The sequence below is a fragment of the Pelobates fuscus genome, chromosome 2, assembly GCF_036172605.1.
Source record: "Pelobates fuscus isolate aPelFus1 chromosome 2, aPelFus1.pri, whole genome shotgun sequence".
Lineage (NCBI taxonomy): Eukaryota > Metazoa > Chordata > Amphibia > Anura > Pelobatidae > Pelobates > Pelobates fuscus.
In genome coordinates this window covers 114649140-114672469 of record NC_086318.1, presented here as the reverse complement: position 1 = coordinate 114672469, position 23330 = coordinate 114649140, and the positions used below count along the sequence as shown (strand labels likewise).

The 23330-nt window shown below is 43.0% G+C and overlaps 1 protein-coding gene across 1 annotated transcript in view; it reads left to right on the top strand.

The window, feature by feature from the left end:
* IFT80 (intraflagellar transport 80) overlaps positions 1-23330 on the top strand; it is a 113457-nt gene that overhangs the window by 62761 nt on the left and 27366 nt on the right. The window contains exons 8-12 of the mRNA XM_063442606.1: positions 4096-4275; positions 4630-4748; positions 12364-12438; positions 14775-14938; positions 19866-19930. Coding sequence (XP_063298676.1) covers positions 4096-4275; positions 4630-4748; positions 12364-12438; positions 14775-14938; positions 19866-19930 — 603 coding nt within the window. The remainder of the gene's footprint in view (positions 1-4095; positions 4276-4629; positions 4749-12363; positions 12439-14774; positions 14939-19865; positions 19931-23330) is intronic.

Genomic DNA, 23330 nt, shown 5'->3' with positions numbered 1-23330 from the left:
CTTGAAAATGTCACAAACACAGTTGAACTATTTTCTTTATTCTTTGGCAAATTAATAAATTAATCATTAAAGATTATCATTCAAATTATCATGTTTTTTATTTTATAGACAACATAGTAGCAATTGTTAATGTTACAACTGTAGAAACAAATCTGTTTTTAAATCTTATTAGTTTTATAATGACAGCGACGATCCTGGGTGGGTGCAAAGAGGTGAAACGGAAGGTAGTTTAGTGCTAGGCTCCCCCCTCACATTAGGTTCCACCCCCTCTCGGTAAGCTAGAACCAGGGTCGGCCCTGCATAATGATAAATTATATCTGCTATTTCTACTGTAAGCATCTGTAAACATCTGCTTTATTTGAAACACTATAGTGTTAGAAACATAGGAATACAACTCTGTACCCGAACGCTAAACTGTTCCTGTGGATACTTGTAGGCAGGTCCCCCCTCATGCAAAACAATGCTAAAAATATTAAGTTTTACTTACATTGTCCCTTGGCAGTGCTCAGTTCTCCTCCCCATCAATGTCACGGAGGAGGTAGGGCCTCATAAAGTAGCAATCATGACCTCATGTGCAGGACCAGTTTTTATTGGTCTGTGCAGCAAAACCGCCTCTAGTGGCGGTCATACTGCCCGCCACAAGAGGAGGACTTAACCCTGCAATATAAACATTGCAGTTTCTCACAAACTGCAATGTTTTACATTGCAGGGTTAAGGAGACAGAGCCAATGAACCCAGTCTACTTCATTAAAGGAATACTATAGGCATCAAATCAATTTTCGCTTAATGAAGCCGTTTTGGTGTATAGATTGTGCCCCTACAGTCTCACAGCTCTCTGCTATTTAGGAGTTAAATGACTTGTGTTTCTGTCCATGCTGCCCTAGTCACACCTCCCCTGGCTGTGACATACATAGCCTGCATGAAAACAATGGTTTCATTTAATTCAACCACACATAGGAGGTTCCTACAAGGTCTTGAAGGCTACTAACCGAGCTGGAGATAAAGAAATCTAAATTAAACAGACAGTGCAATAAAGGGCGTTTGAACAATGCATCTCTCTTGCAGGAAGTGTATAGGAGGGCTGTGTAAGTCACATGCAGTGAGGTGTAATTTGGGCAGCATAAACAAAGTGGTTTAGCTCCTAAATGGCAGATAATTGAGCAATAAGACTGCAGAGACATGATCTATGCCCCAAAACTGCTTTGTTAAGCCAAAGTTGTTTTTATGCTAATAGTGTCCTTTTTTTGTGCTAGTGTCCCAAAAGGATGAAGCGGTGTTTGTGACAATAGTATTCTTTTAACTTACGCACTTCCCTTATCCCTATTATCTGAGCTTACACACAGTTTTTCACTGAGGTATGTATGACTTGCTGTAATTTGAAGATAAATTTCAAATTTTAGGTAACAATAGGCAAATTTAAAAAATAGAAATTTAGCTATGTTCTTTGGCTTAAAATGTGCTTTCTGTTCAGCATCTTCGACACATATAGAGCATAAAATATCAGAAATGTCCGGTACTTAAAAGTAACAAATGTCAGGTAGTTGAAAAGTAACAATTCAATATCATTTGAGTTAAGGCTCAGTCATTGTGTTTTCTGACATCTGATTCAGTTTTACATTGTTTAATGAAATGTACACATATGATTATCAATGCGGATTATTCTGATTTTAAATTAAACTTTTTATTTACACATTCAAATTGGAACCAAATTTTCTTTCCTTTCTGCCAAAAATGTCCTAACAACTCATATTTCTAAGCACCTCAGGACACCTGGGAATATTGAGAAAAAAAATTCAATGGTTGTAGTGGTTTCTGTTATCCCGCAGAATTTATTAGGAACCAAGTGCTAAGCCCCGTTAATACCCTCTGTGTTTGATCGAAAATCCCCTGCTAGGCACATGGGAGGTAAGGAAAGCTGTAGCTCTTTGAAAGAACAGCACACTACAACAGTAGACTTGTAGCGGGAAATTATATGTGAAACGGCTACTTCATTTTCAGCTCTCCTAATATACTCTCTAGAGACTGATCACATAGTAAACCAACGGAACTACAAGCTATCCAACAGGCCAGGGATAAGGAACATCTAATGTTTTTATATGACTCTTCTGCTTTAACTCTTTCAATATTACAATCTTGGAGCAATATATTTATAGAGATATTGCAAGAAAACTAGTTATGAGAGCAGTGAACCTTATCAGGACCAACACATGTTTTTTTTAGACCCTTATCTTCATTCTATATTTTTATTTTTCCACATAAAAGTGACTATAAATACAAAAAAACTACAGATTGCTGAAGTGCTTTATGTGTGAAGTGTCTTTTTTCCATTTTTTTTTTTTTAAATGTACAGATTTCAATAGAACTTGGCATTTTTATAATTTCACTTGGTCACACCCTCGCCCCTGGCTTCCAAGCAAACAACTGGTCCAGTTACTTAATTTGATTGCGCAGAGGAGCTAAACTCAAGAGGAATGCAATAGCCATAGCACCTGCCTTGCAAAGATTCCTCATTGAGCTCGCTTGAGAAGTCTGTGATTGGACAGCCCCAAAATATCTCAGCAGGGTTAGAAGAGGGAGAGCTTGCACATTGTTTTAGCTGTACCTGAAAAAAAATGCATGATAAAATGGAAACCTGTTTGCATTGGGCGTATATTTACTTAGAAGTGATTTGATTTTTACGTTTTTGTTAGCGCATTGGAGTGTCTTTTAAATATGTAAATTAACAACAATTGCCTCTCCATTGCCAATGAAAAAAAAATCTATATTTAATAGAACTATTAATATATTGCAGGCGGATGTGGCTCTATTATTAGGCCAGTTAAGCAACAACCTGAAGCCTCATACTTGTTGAGGCCTTGCCTCATGTCCATCCTAGAGTCTTGCTGTCACTGTGAGCTCATCAACCAAGGTTTCTTTTTCGAATTTTGCCCAAGGCCTCTCAATCTTTAGAGCCTCCTCTGGTAGTAGGCAGTAATGGCACCTGTTGGCAGCGTTGTACTGAGGTTTCTCCTCCAACACTGCTGGCAACTTAAAGTTAGGTCTTTAACAGATGCTGTTCACCATAAGAAACCTGTGTCTTAGCCACAGTTGATGTTTGGACACTGTAAATAAGTAGTTTTTTTCTTTAGAAGACCTCTCAAGGGTTTATTCTTGTGAGGACTCTTATTTTTGCAATATGTCATCAAGTTCCAAGATAAAAAAAGAAACTTAGCTTTTCCTAGTGTATCTTAATGGACCTACTGGATTGAATAAAAAAAACTGGAAGAACATTACCCACCTGAAGAAGGAGTGACATGGTTATATTGAGGGACAGTTACATTTTTTGCATGCCTAACCACAGGACGCGTTGCACTTCTTATTTTATGATATACGTAAGCTTGTAGTGTCCCGTGATTAAACATAAGTGTACCAAACATTAAGCAACTTTTCTACGCACTGTATAGCCATAAAATAAATTGACTAGCAGTATTTTAAAAGAGTACTTCAGTTGCGCTTTTCTTTTCTCATTATATTTATATATCAACAGTTGACAAGTGTCCCTGGAGCTTGGTATTTTGTGGGTTCATGTGGACTGCAAAAGAAATTAACGTGCTAAATATGGCAAAAACATTAAATATCACTTCCCTAAAGTACAAGACGATGTATCCAGAATTTTGTATTTGGACGTAACAGATGGGGGTTGCTTTTCTTTCTCATTGTGGTTATTGAAGAAAATTCCTTTTCAGTTTATGATTAATGAGTATTTTAATTGCATTTTTAATGTCGGTCCTGTTTTCTTAAGCTGCATCGCCGTATTTATGCTCAATATTATATCAATCTTCATACCTCTCATACACAATGCTAATGGCTCTCCCAGACTTGAACTGCTTCCTCTGTTTCTTAAATATGGCAGGGGTCCTGGGGTCCTGTACTAGCGTGTCTGTTGTTTCATATCCAGCTGTTGCAGGTGCACTTTGACAAAATCAAAACATACTTTTTAAACCTTTTGTTCACAGCAAAACATTATTGATGTGTTTATTTTGAAAGGCTATGAACCCTTGGTAAGTTAATCTGTGGGGTATCTTCTGAACGTCTCTATTCTATGTTTTCTTGCAGTGGTCCTATTCCTTAGAAAAACCAAATACAGGTAGCATCTTTAATATTGCATGGTCTGTTGATGGCACCCAGATGGCCGGGGCTTGTGGAAATGGGCAGGTTATCTTTGCACATGTTGTGGAGCAGCATTGGGAATGGAAGAATTTTGAAGTGACCTTGGTCAAAAGACGGGCAATGCAGGTTCGATTTCTATTTATTTTCCACTGTTGAAAGATATTTTGCTGTGTGTGTTATTTATAAACTTTCATTTAGAAATATACTTATATGAGTTTTAAAGGGACTCTTTAAGCACCATAACCACCACAGCTCATCACACAAAAAGCACATCTCTATTTTCTTCTATAGATATATCCTACAATCTTTGTAGGTTATCCCTTAAAAGTAAAAATAAACAAAAAACTCACAAGCAATCTCAGTATTAGTGCAGTGGTGATAGTTAATAAGCTACCATTAAAATATGTGGTATAGGGACATGTAAACTAGTGGGTACATACTCTAACATGCAGGTGTTGACGAGATTTATTTTTTTGACAGGTACGCAACGTAACCAATGATGCTGTCGATTTACTGGAATTCCGTGACCGAGTCATTAAGGCTTCTTTGAACTATGGACATTTAGTTGTCTCTACCTCTCTTCAATGCTATGTGTTTAGGTAAGTGAGTTCCATGTCTGGGAACTGTTTCCTTTGATGCAGCACTTCTCAATCATGTCCAGGACAAAGGTCTTTCAACCCAACACAATACGAGAACTCCACTCCTTTGTTCAAAAAACTGTCATAGGAAGCAGGTGGTACTGTTACTGCTAATCTATTCTCAAGCACTGAAAAGTCAAAGAATCAAAACATTTGTACCAACGCCAAGAAAAACCTTTTTAAGTAATTGTTTTCGTTCTGAGTATGATGATCTATTTACAAAGTGAAAAGGGGTGGCTTCCAGCAACATTATTATAAGGTCACGTTCTAGGCCAGGGATGGCTAACTTTGGCACTGCACTTGTTTGGGAACTATAGTTCATATGATGCTCAGCTGGCCTACTTCACAAACATCCAGAGTGTCAAAGTTTGCCGTTGTTGTTGTTAGGTTATTTATATAGCACTGTTAAATTCATCAGCAGTTTACAATGTGTAAACAAAGCTTTAAAGTAATTGTGACAAAACCAGTTTAGCTTTAAGGCACACTCTAAGCACCTTAAAAAGATTCTATAGTGTGAGGAATACAAAGTTGTATTCCTTACACTATTGAGCCATCTGGTCCCCCCCTCCACACAAGGCCCCCTCTGGCTCTCAAAGGGTTTAAAGTCCCCTTTTAACACTTACCTGATTCTAGTGTTGATTTCCTTTGGCGCTGGGTCGGCGCTATACCTGCTCCGATGTCACCCGACAGGGTGGGGTTAATGCACATGCATGGCAAGTGCTTCAAGGCTTTCCTATGGGATTTTACTGACGCTGGATGTCCTCATGCAGAGCGTGAGGATGTCCAGCATCAGTTAGGTGACCAAAAGTCAGTTAGCCACCAGGAAATGCCTCTGGTGGCTTTCTCATTGACATTGCAGGACTAAGTGGGACTGGGACAGTGCACCCAGACCACTTCAATGAGATTAAGTGGTCTGGGTGCCAATAGTATCCCTTTAGTTATCTATTATGGTCTGCTACATGCCCTTGGGGCATACCATCCAAAGAATGTCTTCCAAATTTGGGCAATACTGACATTATTAATGAAAATGTTTAACTTCTGCACTAGTAATATCTAGAGCAAGGAGTTGAGCCATTTGAGGGGTTGAGAGGTTTATTTCAAACTGCTTGAATATTGTTTGACACAGAACTGAGGGATGGTACCAAGGCCATGCAGGAACCATAACCTTTATAGCAGGCTATAATGATTATGGCACCTATAGTGCCCCTTTATGGGTCAAGCGGTGATAAGGGCTCTGCTCAAGCAAGCTTTAAGCCATAGCGCTTGCTATGGATATATGTTGTACCATATGGTTCTAAATTTCCTCTGACAATCCACAAGTGTCTTCTATTAATCCTAAAACTTTAATAAATGCTAAAACAACGTTAATCCAGATCTAATTCAGCTTTTCAATTAGAATAAATTTTTACCTTAATTTTGCAATTCGGATTTTCATTTGCTACAATCTAGAGTTTAGTGTGTAACCCAAGTGTGAGCCCATTCCCCCCCACAATATATCATTTTTATTGAATACATTTATCAACAGTATTGAGACTTAGTGCATAACTTTTGTGTAGACATCAATGTGCGTACGTTGTACAGTTGTTTTATACTTTATACAGTGTAGTCCATGAATACTGGTCTTAGCCTACATAAGAGCAGGAACTTGCATCAATAGACATTTAGATATAGAACACATCACGAGAATGGTTAGTATAGAAGAGAAAATTGGTTCGTTAAGCATGCGATATGACAACCTACATCCACTGCTTCGGTACCCAACATACATGGTCTGCAAACGTATCCACGCTAGATACAACATTCTGCCTAGATTCATCATGCTGAGAATTACAGCCTAGAGAAAACATATTTGGGGGAAATAAGGGTAATTAACGATGGAGATAGGTTTTGGAGGAAGGATATTGCCCTTAGCTGTGTGGTCGAGACTTTATAGTTAGCTGCTGATGTGTGGGTGGACCTTTTGGGCCTCCCAACACCAAGATTGCTAGGATTTGGTTTACGCTCCTTGGTCGTCTTGCCTCAGTTTGCGGAGTATGGTGTGGTCTGGACAACCAGCTGGTCCATTTTTTCCCCCTGTCATTTGTTGTTTATTAAAGGTTATTCATGGATACCAGACCTTTCATAGCGACACTACATACATTGCGGATTACTCCATTTAAACATCATTGGTGCTAAATTAACATAAGCTATGACCTATACGTGACAAGCAGCACACATTGACACTTGGAGTGGTTACATGTTCAGTAGTTGAGTACAGTAACATGTAATCTGATCTATATGCGGCACGAGTGATACCAGTGTGAAGGGTCAGTCTGTCCCTACATATGTTGTTGTCACTTGCTGTGTCTCGCACTTGTCTCGACAGTATCCATAAAGGTTAGATAAGGAGGGGGGGGGGACAGAGGCGGCTCTAGACTTTATGAGGCCTTAGGCGAAACGCAAACATGAGGCCCCACTAACAAAAAAGTGTCACATATACACATTGACGCACTGTCTACCTGTGTATGTGCCTGAGAGTGTGTCTGACAGAGAGTATCCTTGTGTGTGCGAATGTATGTCTCTGTGAGCATGTTTGTGTTTTTGTCTGAGACCCTATGTGTATGGGGTAGCTGATGGTGAGAGGGAGCGGGGGGTGTGATGGTGAGAGGGAGTGGACGGTGATGGTGAAAGGGAGCGGGGGGTTGATGGTAATGTGAGAGGGAGCAGGGGGTGATAGTAATGTGAGAGTGAGAGGGGGTAATGTGAGAGTGAGGGGGTTAATGTGAGAGTGAGAGGGGGTAATGTGAGAGTGAGAGGGGGGTAATGTGAGAGTGAGAGGGGGGTAATGTGAGAGTGAGAGGGGGGTAATGTGAGAGTGGGGCGCGTAATGTGAGAGTGGGGGGGGGGTAATGTGAGAGTGAGAGGGGGTAATGTGAGAGTGAGAGGGGGTAATGTGAGAGTGAGAAGGGGGTGATGTGAGAAGGAGGGGGTGATGGTGAGTGGGGGGAAGCTGAGGGTGGTGACGGAGGGTTATGCTGAGGGTGGTGATGCTGAGGGTGGTGGGGGGTAATGCTGAGGGTGGTGAGGGGTGATGCTGAGGGTGGTGATGCTGAGGGTGGTGGGGGGTGATGCTGAGGGGGGTGATGCTGAAGGTGGTGGGGGGAGTGATGCTGAGGGGTGGTGAAGCTGAGGGTGGGGTGAGGCTGAGGGTGGTGGGGGGTGAGGCTGAGGGTGAAGGGGTAATGGTGAGGGTGGTGGGGGTGAGGCTGAGGGTGGGCAGGGGTGAAGCTGAGGGTGGGCAGGGGTGAAGCTGAGGGTGGTGGGGGGTGAAGCTGAGGGTGGTGGGGGTGATGGTGGGGAGGGGTGATGGTGGTGGGGGTTAAGCTGAGGGTGGTGGGGGTGATGGTGGTGGGGTGATGGTGACGGTGGTGGTGGGTGTAGCTGAGGGTGGTGGGGGTGAGGCTGAGGGTGGTGGGGGTGATGGTGGGGAGGGGTGATGGTGGTGGGGGTTAAGCTGAGGGTGGTGGGGGGTGAGGCTGAGGGTGGTGATGGTGGATGATGGTGGTGGGGAATGAGGCTGAGGTTGGTGGGGGGTGATGGTGACGGTGGTGGGGGGGTGAAGCTGATGGTGGTGGTGGGTGTAGCTGAGGGTGGTGGGGGTGAGGCTGAGGGTGGTGGGGGTGATGGTAGGGAGGGGTGATGGTGAGGGTGGTGGGGGTGATGGTGGTGGGTGGTGAGGCTGAGGGTGGTGGGGGGTGAGGCTGAGGGTGGGGAGATGGTGGTGGGGGTGAGGCTGAGGGTGGGGTGATGGTGGTGGGGTGAGGCTGAGGGTGGTGATGGTGGGTGATGGTGGTGGGGAATGAGGCTGAGGTTGGTGGGGGTGATGGTGGTGGGGGGGTGAAGATGGTGGTGGTGGTGGGTGTACCTGAGGGTGGTGGGGGTGATGGTGGTGGGGGTGAGGCTGAGGGTGGTGGGGTTGATGGTGGTGGGGGGTGAAGCTGAGGGTGGTGGGGGGTGATGGTGGTGGGGGGTGAGGCTGAGGGTGGTGGGGGGTGATGGTGAGGGTGGGGGTGAGGTTGATGGTGGTGGGGGGTGAAGCTGAGGGTGGTGGGGGGTGATGGTGGTGGGGGGTGAGGCTGAGGGTGGTGGGGGGTGATGGTGAGGGTGGGGGTGAGGCTGATGGTGGTGGGGGGTGAAGCTGAGGGTGGTGGGGGTGATGGTGGTGGGGGGTGAGGCTGAGGGTGGTGGGGGGTGATGGTGAGGGTGGGGGTGAGGCTGATGGTGGTGGGGGGTGAAGCTGAGGGTGGTGGGGGTGAGGCTGAGGGTGGTGAGGGTGATGGTGGTGGTGAGGCTGAGGGTGGGGTGGTGGGGGTGAGGCTGAGGGTGGTGGGGTTGATGGTGGTGGGGGGTGAAGCTGAGGGTGGTGGGGGGTGATGGTGGTGGGGGGTGAGGCTGAGGGTGGTGGGGGGTGATGGTGAGGGTGGGGGTGAGGCTGATGGTGGTGGGGGGTGACGCTGAGGGTGGTGGGGGTGATGGTGGTGGGGGGTGAGGCTGAGGGTGGTGGGGGGTGATGGTGAGGGTGGGGGTGAGGCTGATGGTGGTGGGGGGTGAAGCTGAGGGTGGTGGGGGTGATGGTGGTGGGGGTGAGGCTGAGGGTGGTGAGGGTGATGGTGGTGAGGCTGAGGGTGGGGTGGTGGGTGTGAGGCTGAGGGTGGTGGGGTTGATGGTGGTGGGGGGTGAAGCTGAGGGTGGTGGGGGTGATGGTGGTGGGGGTGAGGCTGAGGGTGGTGGGGTTGATGGTGGTGGGGGGTGAAGCTGAGGGTGGTGGGGGGTGATGGTGGTGGGGGGTGAGGCTGAGGGTGGTGGGGGGTGATGGTGAGGGTGGGGGTGAGGCTGATGGTGGTGGGGGGTGAAGCTGAGGGTGGTGGGGGTGATGGTGGTGGGGGGTGAGGCTGAGGGTGGTGGGGGGTGATGGTGAGGGTGGGGGTGAGGCTGATGGTGGTGGGGGGTGAAGCTGAGGGTGGTGGGGGTGATGGGGGTGAGGCTGAGGGTGGTGAGGGTGATGGTGGTGGTGAGGCTGAGGGTGGGGTGGTGGGGGTGAGACTGAGGGTGGTGGGGTTGATGGTGGTGGGGGGTGAAGCTGAGGGTGGTGGGGGGTGATGGTGGTGGGGGGTGAGGCTGAGGGTGGTGGGGGGTGATGGTGAGGGTGGGGGTGAGGCTGATGGTGGTGGGGGGTGACGCTGAGGGTGGTGGGGGTGATGGTGGTGGGGGTGAGGGTGTTGGGGGTGATGGTGGTGGGGGGTGAGGCTGAGGGTGGTGGGGGGTGATGGTGAGGGTGGGGGTGAGGCTGATGGTGGTGGGGGGTGACGCTGAGGGTGGTGGGGGTGATGGTGGTGGGGGTGAGGCTGAGGGTGTTGGGGGTGATGGTGGTGGGGGGTGAAGCTAAGGGTGGTGGGGGTGATGGTGGTGGGTGAGCCTACCTTTCCCTGGTGGTCCAGTGGGCTCCCTGGTGGTCCGGTTGCCCCTGCTCCCGGTCTGCAGCTCCACAGAGCTGCAGACCGTGTAATCTCGCGAGATTCAGAGCGTTGCCGTGGTAACCCACGGCAACGCTCTGATTGGCCAATTCTCGCGAGTCACATGGTCTGCAGCTCTGCACACTGCGGAGCTGCAGACCAGTGTCTGCGGTGGCCGGCCTGGCAGCAAGGAGGGGCCTCGCACCCGGCGGCATACTGGGCAAGCCGCCGGGCCCCCTCCTGGTGTCAGGTCTTCGGTCACTGACCGAGGACCTGACACACTCTGCTAACAGGCGGTTTAGGCGGCCGCGAGGCCCCCGCCAGCGCGAGGCCTTAGGCGGCCGCCTAAACCGCCTAATTAGAGAGCCGCCTCTGGGGGGGGAGGGAGAGAGTAAGAGAGTTCCAACAAACCAAAGAAAGGTAGAAGATAGACACGAGGGGGGATACACTAAGGGGTCTCTCTAGGCGTGCATGTGCCTCCGTGCATCTCAGGGGGTCATCTATTAGATTGTAGATTATTTTTTTTTTTAAAACATTTTTTCTACGGTCTCCTTCACCTTAGTTAACGTCTAAAAGGCGTTTTCTTTCTACTATCCAGCTATTCCATAGTTTCTCGTGTGTACTTGGGTTGCCTAGTACCTTACTCATAGTTTTTTTCATACTGATATGTGAGTTCCAGTTTTTTGTGTGAGCCCATTTTAACTTCATAATGGTTTACGAATCTATTTCTATAATATCTAATAGAAACATAGAATGTGACAGCAGGTAAGAACTATTCGGCCCATCTAGTCTGCCCAATTTTCTAAATACTTTCATTAGTCCTTGGCCTTATCTTAAGTCTAGGATAGCCTTATGCCTATCCCACCCATGTTTAAACTCCCTCACTATGTTAACCTCTACCATTTCAGCTGGAAGGCTATTCCATGCATCCACTACCCTCCTACCCTCTCAGTAAAGTAATACTTCCTGATATTATTTTTAAATCTTTGCCCCTCTTGTGGTAGTTTTTCTTCTTTTAAATATAATCTCCTCCTTTACTATGTTGATTCCCTTTATGTATTTAAATGTTTCTATCATATCCCCCTCGTCTCGTCTTTCCTCCAAGCCGTACAGGCTAAGGTCCGTTTATCTTTCCTTGTAAGTTTTATCCTCTAATCCATGAACCAGTTTAGTAGCCCTTCTCTGAACTCTCTCCAAAGTATCAATATCCTTCTGGAGATACGGTCTCCAGTACTGCGTACAATACTCCAAGTGAGGTCTCACCAGTGTTCTGTAAAATGTCAAATTGCCACAGCTCTGACCATTTTTCTAGTTTACCTAAATCATTTGACATTTTGCTTATCGCTCCTGGAACATCAACCCTGTTGCAAATCCTAGTATCATCAGCAAAAAGACATATCTTGCCAACAAGACCTTGTGCAATATCACTAATAAAAATATTAAAGAGAATGGGTCCAAGTATAGATCCCTCAGGTACCCCACTTGTAACTAGAGTTTGCTTTGAATATACTCCATTGACTACTATCCTCTGTTACCTATCACTCAGCCACTGCCTGACCCATTCAGCAGTATTGGAATCCAAACTTAAAGATTGTAGTTTATTGATAAACCTTCTATGTGTAACAGTGACAATCTATTCTCTACAGTTAAACCTCACATGGATCAATTACTTTGGGTGTGGATTAAAAGGCATTTGATACGGACAGATCAGTCCATAGAAATGTTTCTGCAAGTCTATTGGATAGAGTACACTGTAGGCATAATTTCAGATGATCAACTGTTAGAGCATCAAATATTACTGTCATGGGTTTAATTACACAATGATATCGTTTTGATATTAATAGATATATTTTAAAGTTCATTTATAGAACTTCTGGGTCATTGTAACGTCAAAGTCTAAAGCATTGCGATTTCATTTTTTTTTTTTTAATCTGTATATTTGCTTTGCTAAAATGCTTCTTGAAGGCTTAAGATATGCACTTTGTATGACAATCTCACTGAAATAATGTGTATTTTAGATGTTAAATATATAAGTATGTATTATATTTATTAAATATTTAATATAAACTCTGTTTCTTCCTTAGCACAAAGAACTGGAATACACCATTAATCTTTGATCTTAGAGAAGGAACCGTTACCTTAATTTTACAATCTGAAAGGTAGATATTTTTTGGCGGGTGAGGGTCGGAGTTCTGCAGTTGATGTGAAATATGTAAATTCAATATTAATACAACTTTTCCCTTCATTTAAAGGAACACTATAGTCCCCAAAACAACTTTAGCTTAATGAAGCATTTTTTGTTTATAGATCATACCTCAGTCTCACTGCTCAATTCTCTGTCATTTAGGAGTTAAAGCACTTTTGTTTCTGTTTACGCAGCCCTGGATGTGACTGACACAGGCTGCATGAAAGCAAAATGATTTAATTTTCAATCAGATGTAACTTATGCTTAAAGTTTTTATCTCCTGCTTTTGTGCATTTAACTTTAATTACTTACAGAAGGCGCCTGCAGGATCTAGCAAGGTATTAACAGAGCAGGAGATAAGACATTCTAAATTAAACAGAATTTGCAATAAAGGAAGTATAAACATTAGATGACTCTTTACAGGAAGGCTGTGCAAGTGACTTGCAGGGAGGTGTGCCTAGGGCTGCACAACCAAAGTTATTCAACTTCTTAATAACAGAGAATTGAGCAGTAAGACTGCAGGGGAATGTTCTATACACAAATACGTCTTCATTATGCTAAAGTTGCTTTGATGACTATTGTGTCCCTTTAATTTAAGGTATTATATTATTGATATAATGATATTGGTAATTTTATAAATAAGCATGCCAAAGATATGTGTTACATGTTAGCTGTAAAGAGGTTCATCCAAACTGCATTCCTCAGACATTACATCTTTTTTTAATAAGAAAATAAAATTAGATATTTTGCGACTTAAGTGGCACTTATTAAATTCATTTTCCATTACACCAAACGTTCCATAGATGCATTGTATTATAGCATCATTGAAATAAATTTCAGTGCAACTATTACAGAACATTTAACCGAAGGGAAAACAAAACAAAACCCTTTCATTGAAGTGGTTTTTCTTTATCATTGTGTACACAATTTAAATTTTGATGTTTTTTTTTATTTTTTATTTTATGATACACATCATAAATATGAATTAATCATGCATTGTTGTTTTGGTTTTATAATGCATTGTATAAAACAGATTTGTTTTAGTACTGAGAGGGTTAAACAAATACTGCACTTTACATACTTGAACATGCACATGGCTAATTTAAATCAGGATCCCTTGTAAGGCATCCTATCCAATAAGCCATATGCTCAGTGTTTGGTAACAAATGAGTGACATTCCTTTCTGCATTCCTTATGCTCTGTTGTTATTAAAGGAGTGGATCACATGCTTTTTTAAACCTACTAACTGTAGAACTAAAAAAAACAATTAGTGGAACTGTCCTTTACAAAAAGTTGTTTAAAATGCAATCTATATATTATTCACATGTGAATATATTTATTATAAATTATGCCTAGTTGAACTTTACTTCCTGACCATGTGCTAGGCACGGTGAGATGGTGTGTCCTGCATTCTTAGTATATACTAGATACATACACAGCCCACTACAGGAGCCATATGTACGTTTTATGTTGTCGTAACATACTGCTAATTAAAATCTATTTTTAAATCACTCCCCCATTTTGTCTAAGCAATTGATTTAAAAATTATAGCTGAAAATTAAAAGTAAAAAAAATGTTGTTGGTAAAGTTGCTAGCATTTTTTTTATAGCACACGGTATATAGAGAAGAGACTATTACTACCTTTTAAGGTGCTAACATGTTGTATTTTTATAAGATGTGTATATAATTTGACCAGTAATCTCCATTAATTTTTAGGCAATTATATTCCCTTAATAGTAATAAAGAACATGTTGTGGCGGTGTGGCTTTTTAGGGTTAGATTGGCTGTCATTTGCTAATAAACTACATAATACTAGGAGACTTCTCCCCCCCGATTCTCTCCCCCCCCACCGCATTGTACTGAATAGCAAGGGAATATAGACCATCGGCTGACAAAAATCTCCAATTTAGCTATGTCATGTGGGGTTTTGTTTTACCTTATCTGTTTCCTTTCCTTATGTCCCTATTATCCTAATGATTATACTCCTTGCATTTACATGCACCTTGGGTCGGACATTGATTTAAGCAACTCTATGCTAGACTCTATCGCCCTCCCTGCTTCACAGAGCAGTGATATCATCAGACCGACTTGTTAAATTCATACGCTATCTGACACAAAGTGCATGTATATGACCTAAGGATCCTGTCACATATTACGGGAGGGATGATTATTTACTAATTCTCTGTATTTTATTTAAATTAACCTTTTTATATAACTTTTAACTACTTTGGTGTGTGATGATCTTTTGGGCAAATCCATTCTCCAAATATATTGTTTGTTTGATCATTATTTTTCTATGTTTACATGCAGACATTTCCTTCTAATGGACGGAGGCAGTTTATTTCTGTACTCTTATGAAGGTCGCCTCATCTCCACTCCTAAGGTTTCTGGAATGAGAATAGATAATCTGAATTCGCAGACTGTATCTTTAAGCAATGACACCATTGCTATTAAAGACAAAGGAGATGAAAAGTGTAAGTGGAATGCTTGTTGCTGTAACAGTGTCCATTAAAGACACACTCCATTCACAATAAACACTAGATATTATAGTGGGTAAGGTGACAGGACTCTGTAGGTAAAGTCTGTTTTTTGTCAAATCTTTTTGAAGCATTTAAAACATGCCCTATCAACCTGGGATGCCATCCCACGACATTTTACAGCCCTCATTTTACTTCCAAAATATTCGTACAAGTAGACCGTATTCAGCAATTCCAAAGCACCATTTAAACAATGTTACAAGACGCTTTGGTTAAGTCAGCAATGAAATAAAGGATGCCAGCAATTTATGAGAACTAAATCCCACTTAACAAAGATATATTGTATGTATAATAAGCAGAGGCATAACTAGAAACCACGGGGCCCCAGTGCAAAATTTGCCCTGGGGCCCCCCCATACATCTACCTCCCACTCCCCCCCTTTCCCCCCACCCCCACATCCCCACCCCCACATCCCCACCCCTCCCACACACTCACAGACATATACATACACAGACACATACACAAACACTCACAAACACAGACACACACACATACACTCACAGACACACACACACTCACATTCAGACACACACACACACACACAAATTATTCATATTTTTAAAATTTAACATTTAAAAATGTCCACCCAGCCTCCCTACCTGGAAATCTGTCCCTGGGGTCCAGTGGGGCTTCAGTGCAGCGGGCAGCTGTGTTCCAGGCAGAGACGGTGAGGGAGCTGTTTTCTACCTGCTCTGCTCCCTTGTGCTGTGCTGGCCGTCTACTGATGCCAGGAGCCGGAATATGACGTCATGGGGAGATGGGGGGATACTGGGAACGAGGGGGACTAAATACCTATTTTCATGGTCTGGTGGGCTCCCTGGTGGACCGGTGGCCATGGCTGTCAGTCTGCAGATCCAAAGTGTGCAGAGCTGCAGATCATGTATCTCGCCAGCCCCATTGTAACCCACGGCAACGCTCCGATTGGTCAAATCTTGCAATACACATGGTGTGCCCCTCAAAATAATTCAACACACAGCCACTAATGTCTAAACCGTTGCCAACAAATGTGAGCACAGTGGAAATGTCCAAATTGGGCCTAAAGTGTCAATATTTTGTGTGGCCACCATTATTTCCCAGCACTGCCTTAACCCTCATGGGCATGGAGTTCACCAGAGCTTCACAGGTTGCCACTGAAGTCCTCTTCCACTCCTACATGACAACATCATGGAGCTGACCTTGCGCTCCCCCACCTTCCTTTTGAGGATGCACCACAAATGCTCAGTAGGCTTTAGGTCTGGAGACATGCTTGGCCAGTCCATCACCTTTACCTTCAGATTCTTTAGCAAGCTTCTTTAGCAAGGCAGTGGTCGCTTTGGAGGTGTGTTTGGGGTTGTTATCATGTTGGAATACTGCCCTGCGGCCCAGTCTCCGGAGGGAGGAGATCATGCTCTGCTTCAGCATGTCACAGTACATGTTGGCATTCATGGTTCCCTCAATAAACTGTAGCTCCCCAGTGCCTGCAGCACTCATGCAGGCCCAGACCATGACACTCCCACCACCATGCTTGACTGTAGGCAATATACACTTGTCTTTGTACTCCTCACATGGTTGCCGCCACACACGCTTGATGCCATCTGAACCAAATAAGTTTATCTTGGTCTCATTGGACCACAGGACATGGTTCCAGTAATCCATGTACTTAGTCAGTTTGTCTTCAGAAAAACTTTTTGTGGGCTTTCTTGTGCATCATCTTTAGAAGAGGCTTCCTTCTGGGACGACGGCTGAGCACATTCACTCAACTTCTTTGGTCGACCATGGCGATGCTTGTTCTGAGTGGAACCTGTCCTGTGAAACCACTGTATGGTCTTGCCCACCGTGCTTCAGCTCAGTTTCAGGGTCTTGGCAATCTTCTTATAGCCTAGGTCATCTTTATGTAAAGCAACAATTCTTTTTTTCAGATCCTCAGAGAGTTCTTTGCCATGAGGTGCCATGTTGAACGTCCAGTGACCAGTATGAGAGAGTGTGAGAGCGATAACACCAAATGTAACACACCTGCTCCCCATTCACACCTGAGACCTTGTTACACTGAGTCACATGACACCAGGGAGGAAAAATGGCTAATTGGGCCCAATTTTGACATTTCCACCTAGGGGTGTACTCTCTTTTGTTGCCAATGATTTAGACATTAATGATTATGTGTTGTTATTTTGAGGGGACAGCAAATTTACACTGTTATACAGGCTGTACACTTACTACTTATATTGTAGCAGAGTGTCATTTCTTCAGTGTTGTAACATGAAAACATATAATAACATATTTACAAAAATGTGAGGGGTGTACTCACTTTTGTGAGATACTGTATGTGTGTGTATAATATATATATACCAGTAGAGAAGATGACCAGCACTCTCGGATTCCAATAAGTAATTAAAAGTTATACATTTGTTAATCCATCTTAAAAAAGCTGCTCAACGTTTCAGTCCACGTTTGGGACTTTCATCAGGTTCATATATATATATATATATATATATATATATATATATATATATATATTTGTGGTCGGAAACATGATGGTAATATGCGTAATATGTCTTAACGTACGGGTAGGCCTGTAATAAAAGAGGGCCCACCAAGGGTAATATATAATGCATAAGGGGTGCGGTGGGTGGGGTGACGTGAAAGAGGGTTATTGTTTTTTTTTTATTGGTCCACGATAGATTTAAACTTCTCCCACAAATACAGGCCTTTGAACGTAAAATAAATATATATATATATATATATATATATATAATATACATATACACAACAGCATGAAAAAGGTTTTGAAAATTAAGGACAACATTTACACACAAAATTATTGCACTATAAGTCACTGCAATAAGCTGTAGTAGTTATAGTGCTTTGTATGTGTGTCTCTTTAACCCCTTAAGGACCAAACCTCTGGAATAAAAGGGAATCATGACATGTCACACATGTCATGTGTCCTTAAGGGGTTAAATTTCTTACTATTGTCATTTGTTACCTGTTCAGAAATGTCAAAACAGATACTGCAGAACTGCAGCGCAAGAATTTTTTTTTTCTCCTCCTTTTTGTTTCCCTTTCAACCAGCCTTTTTTTCCACCACCCTTCTGTTACTTACCCTTCAACAATTTTCCTACCTTTTCACTTTATTGTTCTTCCTCTTCCCGCCTCTATCTCATCTTCTCCAGTCAGTCTTTTCTCAGTGGGGGCACTTGGACATTTCTTTATGCTCCTCTTGTTTTCTTCCCCATGTTGAACTGGTGTGATTGCAGTGTCCCTGTTCCCTTAACACTGCAATGTAAAACATTGCAATTTTAGTATTAAAACTGTTTTGCAGGGGGCGGGGCTTACCAATCGTCCTGACCAGACGCCATTTCTGAAGCTCCCTAACCTAAAACTCGAATCCAGCAGATATCTGCAAAACCGAACCCAATCCGGCTTCCACACACCCATACACCCATGATGTTCTCTCACAACAGTGAAACTGACAGGTCACCATTACGAACCCATGGCACCTCCCAAACTCTCTGACCCCGTATAGGATTGAACAGCTGTACCTTGATGGAACCTGACATTTGTTTCACACCGTAAACCTCCATGTAAGCCTGCTTGTGTGACTAAGGCCTAGGGGGTCGCAGGCTTGTTGAGCTATAGGCCACCACTTTATCGAAGTAATAATCGTTGCCACTTATACACTGCATAATATCGCAATACATGGTTAAATGCTTGTACTCCATACCTGCACTGTTGTATTATACTTGTTACAAAAAAAATAAAGAGAGGCTGGTTTTTGCTGGAGCTCGTTCCCCCTGACTGCGTTCAGGACCAAGCGAACTCCCATTGTTATGATTTGTACTGTATCATTTAACTGCCTCACTAAAATAAAGAATTTAAAAAAAAAAAAAACTGTTTTGCAGGAGGATGTGCACCGTCTTTAAATCCCAAATAGGAAAGCATTGAGTCAATGTTTTCATATAGAGAAAGCCAAATGTGAGTGGTCTGGGTGCAGTGTTCCTGTCCCCTGTAGACCTGCAATGTAAAAACATTGCTGTTTTAGAGAGACTACAATGTTTACATTGCAGTGTTAAGACTGCCTCTAGTGATTGCCTACCAGACAGCCAGAAACGCTTCCTGCTGTTTCACAGAGTTTGACTTCATGAGACAACGCTGGAATTCCTCAAGCTATGCATGAGGCCATCCCGCACCTAGCAAAACCCCATAGGAAAGCTTTGATTTAACGCTTTCATATGGGGAAAGTCCTAATGCGCATTAGGTCCACACTTTGGATTACGCCGGTGGAAAAGGAGCGTGATTGAAAGGTGTTCCTTTAACCCCTTAAGGACCAAACTTCTGGAATAAAAGGGAATCATGACATGTCACACATGTCATGTGTCCTTAAGGGGTTAAAGATCAACTGTCCTCATATTTTCACTTCTTGGGTTTTTTTTTTTTTTTTTAAATGTTCATTACTTTAAATTAAACTTAAACGGAAACTATAGTGTGTCTTTCCCCCTCCCCAGTGCAGAAGGGGTTAAACAAACTTTCTGTCACCTGGGTCTTACCCTCGGCGCTAGCTCGTGTCCGCCTCTGCACCCTCCTCCACCAATAACAGCCTGTGGGGGAGACCTAATGCACATGAGTGGCAATGGCCACGCTCGCATTAGGATTTCCCCAATGGAAAGCATTATACAACGCTTTCCTGTGGGGATTCTGGTGATGCTGAATATATACACACTTTTATATGCACACTTGATAAGGATTTCAAGAATGATTTGCCAGGCATGATAGCTCTTTTACAAAGTTTACTGCAAAATCATATTGTCTCTGCTATGCTCATCAGAAATACCTTCTGGATATTCTGCTTTTGTACATTAAAATGAGATATGACTTGTTTATTTTCCAGTTATCTATCTATTTGATGCCTTATCAGGAAAGCCACTGGGTGATGGAAAACCTCTCACTCATAAGGTAATTCTTATAAAAGCAGTGGTAGGTGTTATATTTTTCACAAATGTTTTCTGTCAGTTTTTTTAAAACTATATGTAGTGTTTACAATAAAAAAATCTCAAGTAATAAATGAGAACGCAAATTACTTATTTGGTATAATGCCATCATTAGGGATTAATGACAGCGCAAAGGACAGGGCATCCCAAATTAGTTTTAGTGACATTTTACTGCCCCTTTAAGGGATGGTAAAACAAATATCCAAATTTCTCCTATAGAGAAACTAGATATTTTGTAACATTCAAAATCATACATTTGGCCTGGCAATAAGTATTTAATTTAACATTATTCTACTTGTCTGGAGAGTGATAATGTCATCTTGTCATCTGTCAATTTGAAATGTGCACTCCTCATTGCTATGTATTTAATGTTTGAAAATCTAATGAAAATAAAATGTACATAATAATTTGTTAACTGAAATACATCAAATGTTGATTTTTAAAGGTTTAATTTTATTTTTATTTTCAAAAATAAAAATAAAATTTTAAATTAAAACTGCAGGTTGTACAGTGTAATCTAAACCTGCATTTATATAGCCATCTAGCAGCAGTAATTGGCAACATGCCTGTTGACCACTTTCTTTCTCACACTGTACTGTCTCTCATTGGATGTCTAGTTTTAATATAAAATTAGCTGGGTGAGTTCTTGTATGGCTCCTCTATAGATTACTAGGTTGACTATTGAGGCAGCTAAAATGCCTCATTTTATTCCTATAATTAGGTTCATTCATTTTTATCATTTAGACTGTTAAAGCGGCACTGTCATATCGAACTTGCCTTTCTTTAATCGGTTCCTCTTCTCTCCCTCTCTCAGGATCTGTTCTTCATTTATTCCTGTCTGCTCTAGTTTTATTTAAAACATAAGACAAAGTAGGGACTACTTTGTCTTATGGTGGTTTCCTACACCTGACCAGCTATGACCAGCGGAGGAGCAAAGTGTGCTTCATATCCAATGATCAAAGCCATTTTCCCACAATTCTCACCTTTGATCCGTGATCTCGCGATGCTTCCTGTCAGTATTCCCAAACATCCTGTCACTTAGACAGAACGCTGGCGAATCTACAGAATTTTGTCCTAACAGAATGAGAACAGTTTCTCCATTCGTGTTAGAATGCAATTCGGGACTTTGTTCGTATCGGAATTTCATTTGAATGAGTGAAACTCCGATCCTATTCGTGCCGCTGCTTGAGCAGCAGGTGGGGGCCCTAAATAAAAATGGGGGGACCTATTGTCCCCCCCGGGCCCCCACCCCTGAGCAGCGGATGGGGACCCTAAATAAAAATGTGGGGGGAGAAGACCTATTGTCCTTTCCCCCCCTCCCCCCGGCCCCCACCCCTTTGTACCCCCCAAAAAATCAATAAACCCCTACCTACCCTCCTCACCCTAAAAAAATGAGGGGGGGACAATAAAACTAAATCCCTGTAAATAAAAAATAACTTACCATTTGATGTCTTCTTTTTTCTAAAATCTTCTTTTTTTTTATCCCCCAAAAAGTCCATAATACCCGTCGGACATTGAAAAAAACAAACTCGAAAAAAAAAAAAAAAAAGAAAATACAATGAAAAAAACAAACCCGACGCAAAAAAAAATCCATCTTCACCCAGCAAGGGCACCGCGGTTACTGAGCTCCGCAGGGCGGGGAAAGGCCTTCCCACGCCCTGCAATTAGGCTCAGAGCACTGTGATTGGTTGTTTTAAGCCAACCAATCGGAGTGCTCTGGCAGGTAAATGAAGAGACTGACAGGTCTCTACATTTACCTGTCACAGCACTCTGATTGGTTGACTTGAAATCCAACCAATCAGAGTGCTCTGTGTCATTTTACACAGCTTGGGAAAGTTTGTATGCATTTTCCCATGCTGTGTAATTTGACTCATAAATCTCTGATTGGTTGTTTGATAGCAACCAGTCAGAGTGTTGCTATGAGTCAAATTACACAGCATGGGAAAATTCCAAAGAATTGGGGGGTTAACATTTTCATTTTAGGGCCCCCTCCTACCGCTCATGGGCTGTTTACTGTTTAGTAGACGTGCCCCTACTCGCAATATAGTTAGTTATAGTTGCTATGAGTCAAATTACACAACATGGAAAAATTCAAAAAAAATGGGGGAGGGGGGTGGGAGTTAACATTTTAATTTAGGGCCCCCACCCGCTGCTTATGGTGGGGGCTGGGGGGGGGGGACAATAGGTCGTCGTCGTCCCCATCCCCCCCACATTTTCCTTTAGGGCACCCACCCCTGCTCTGGAGGTCCCCCCCTTATTGTTATTTAGGGCCCCCACACGCCGCTCAGGGGGGGAGGACAATAGGTGCCCCCACCTGCCACTGGGGGACGACGGCAGTAGATTCCCCTCCCCTTTATTGTTATTTAGGGCACCCACCCGCCGCTCTGGAGTGGGGGCGCGGAGGAGGAAACTAGGTTTCCCCCCATTTAATTTACTGCCCCCACCCGCCACTCATGGGTGGGGGCCAAGGGAGGGGGGAGGACTCAGGAGAGCCAACAGAACAGGAGCTTCTGGTTTCAAAAGAAGAAGTGATCAACACACGGCAGGTCCCAGTTTAGAAGTTAAAACATTAGCAGATTGTTTGCTTATTCACCTTGGGTTGGGGGTGAGTGTTCCTTTAACATAGCTGAACCAGATATCATGATATATTGTTAACTATCATAAGAAACTGTGGCACAAATATATTTTTTTTTTTTAAATAAAAATTGTGATCTAATCTTTTTGCTTAAGTCTATTGCTTCCTATCATAATGTAGTTTCTAACAGCTGACCGACATATGCAATGCAACCTCTGAACTTCACTGATGTATGTGTTTAGTATAGTAAAGAGGATATAAGGTGAGCATAGCGGTGTGCAGAGAGTGAGGGAGAATAAACATCACAAAGCGCTATGGAATCTGTTGGCGCTATATAAATGGCAATAATAATAATAATCACAACTGGAATGAAAATCAGAAAAACTGTGGTAGTAAAAAGAGTGTAAGGAGAGCGATAGAAAACAACCCATAATAAGTGAGGAAAAGCGATAAAAAGGTTAGGCGATAAAGATACATGGAGAGTGGGGTAAGAGGAGAAGTAGTAGATAAGCGAAACACATGGACACCTTCTGCAATTTCTAAACCCAGACAATGAGCGGTACTAGTATAGTACAAAGAGAGGACTCAATTGAGTAAGCCAACGTTTTGAAACTCCAAGAGTCCCAAATATTGTACCATGATTTTGGAAATGCCCTCGTTCTATTTATTTCCGTATCCTTATCTATTATACAAGAAATAGTTGCTGAAGGTAACTTGGCACCCACATTTTGTGATAAATCTCTCCCCCCAAAAAAATGAACACTGAAAATGTAACACTAAAACCACTTTT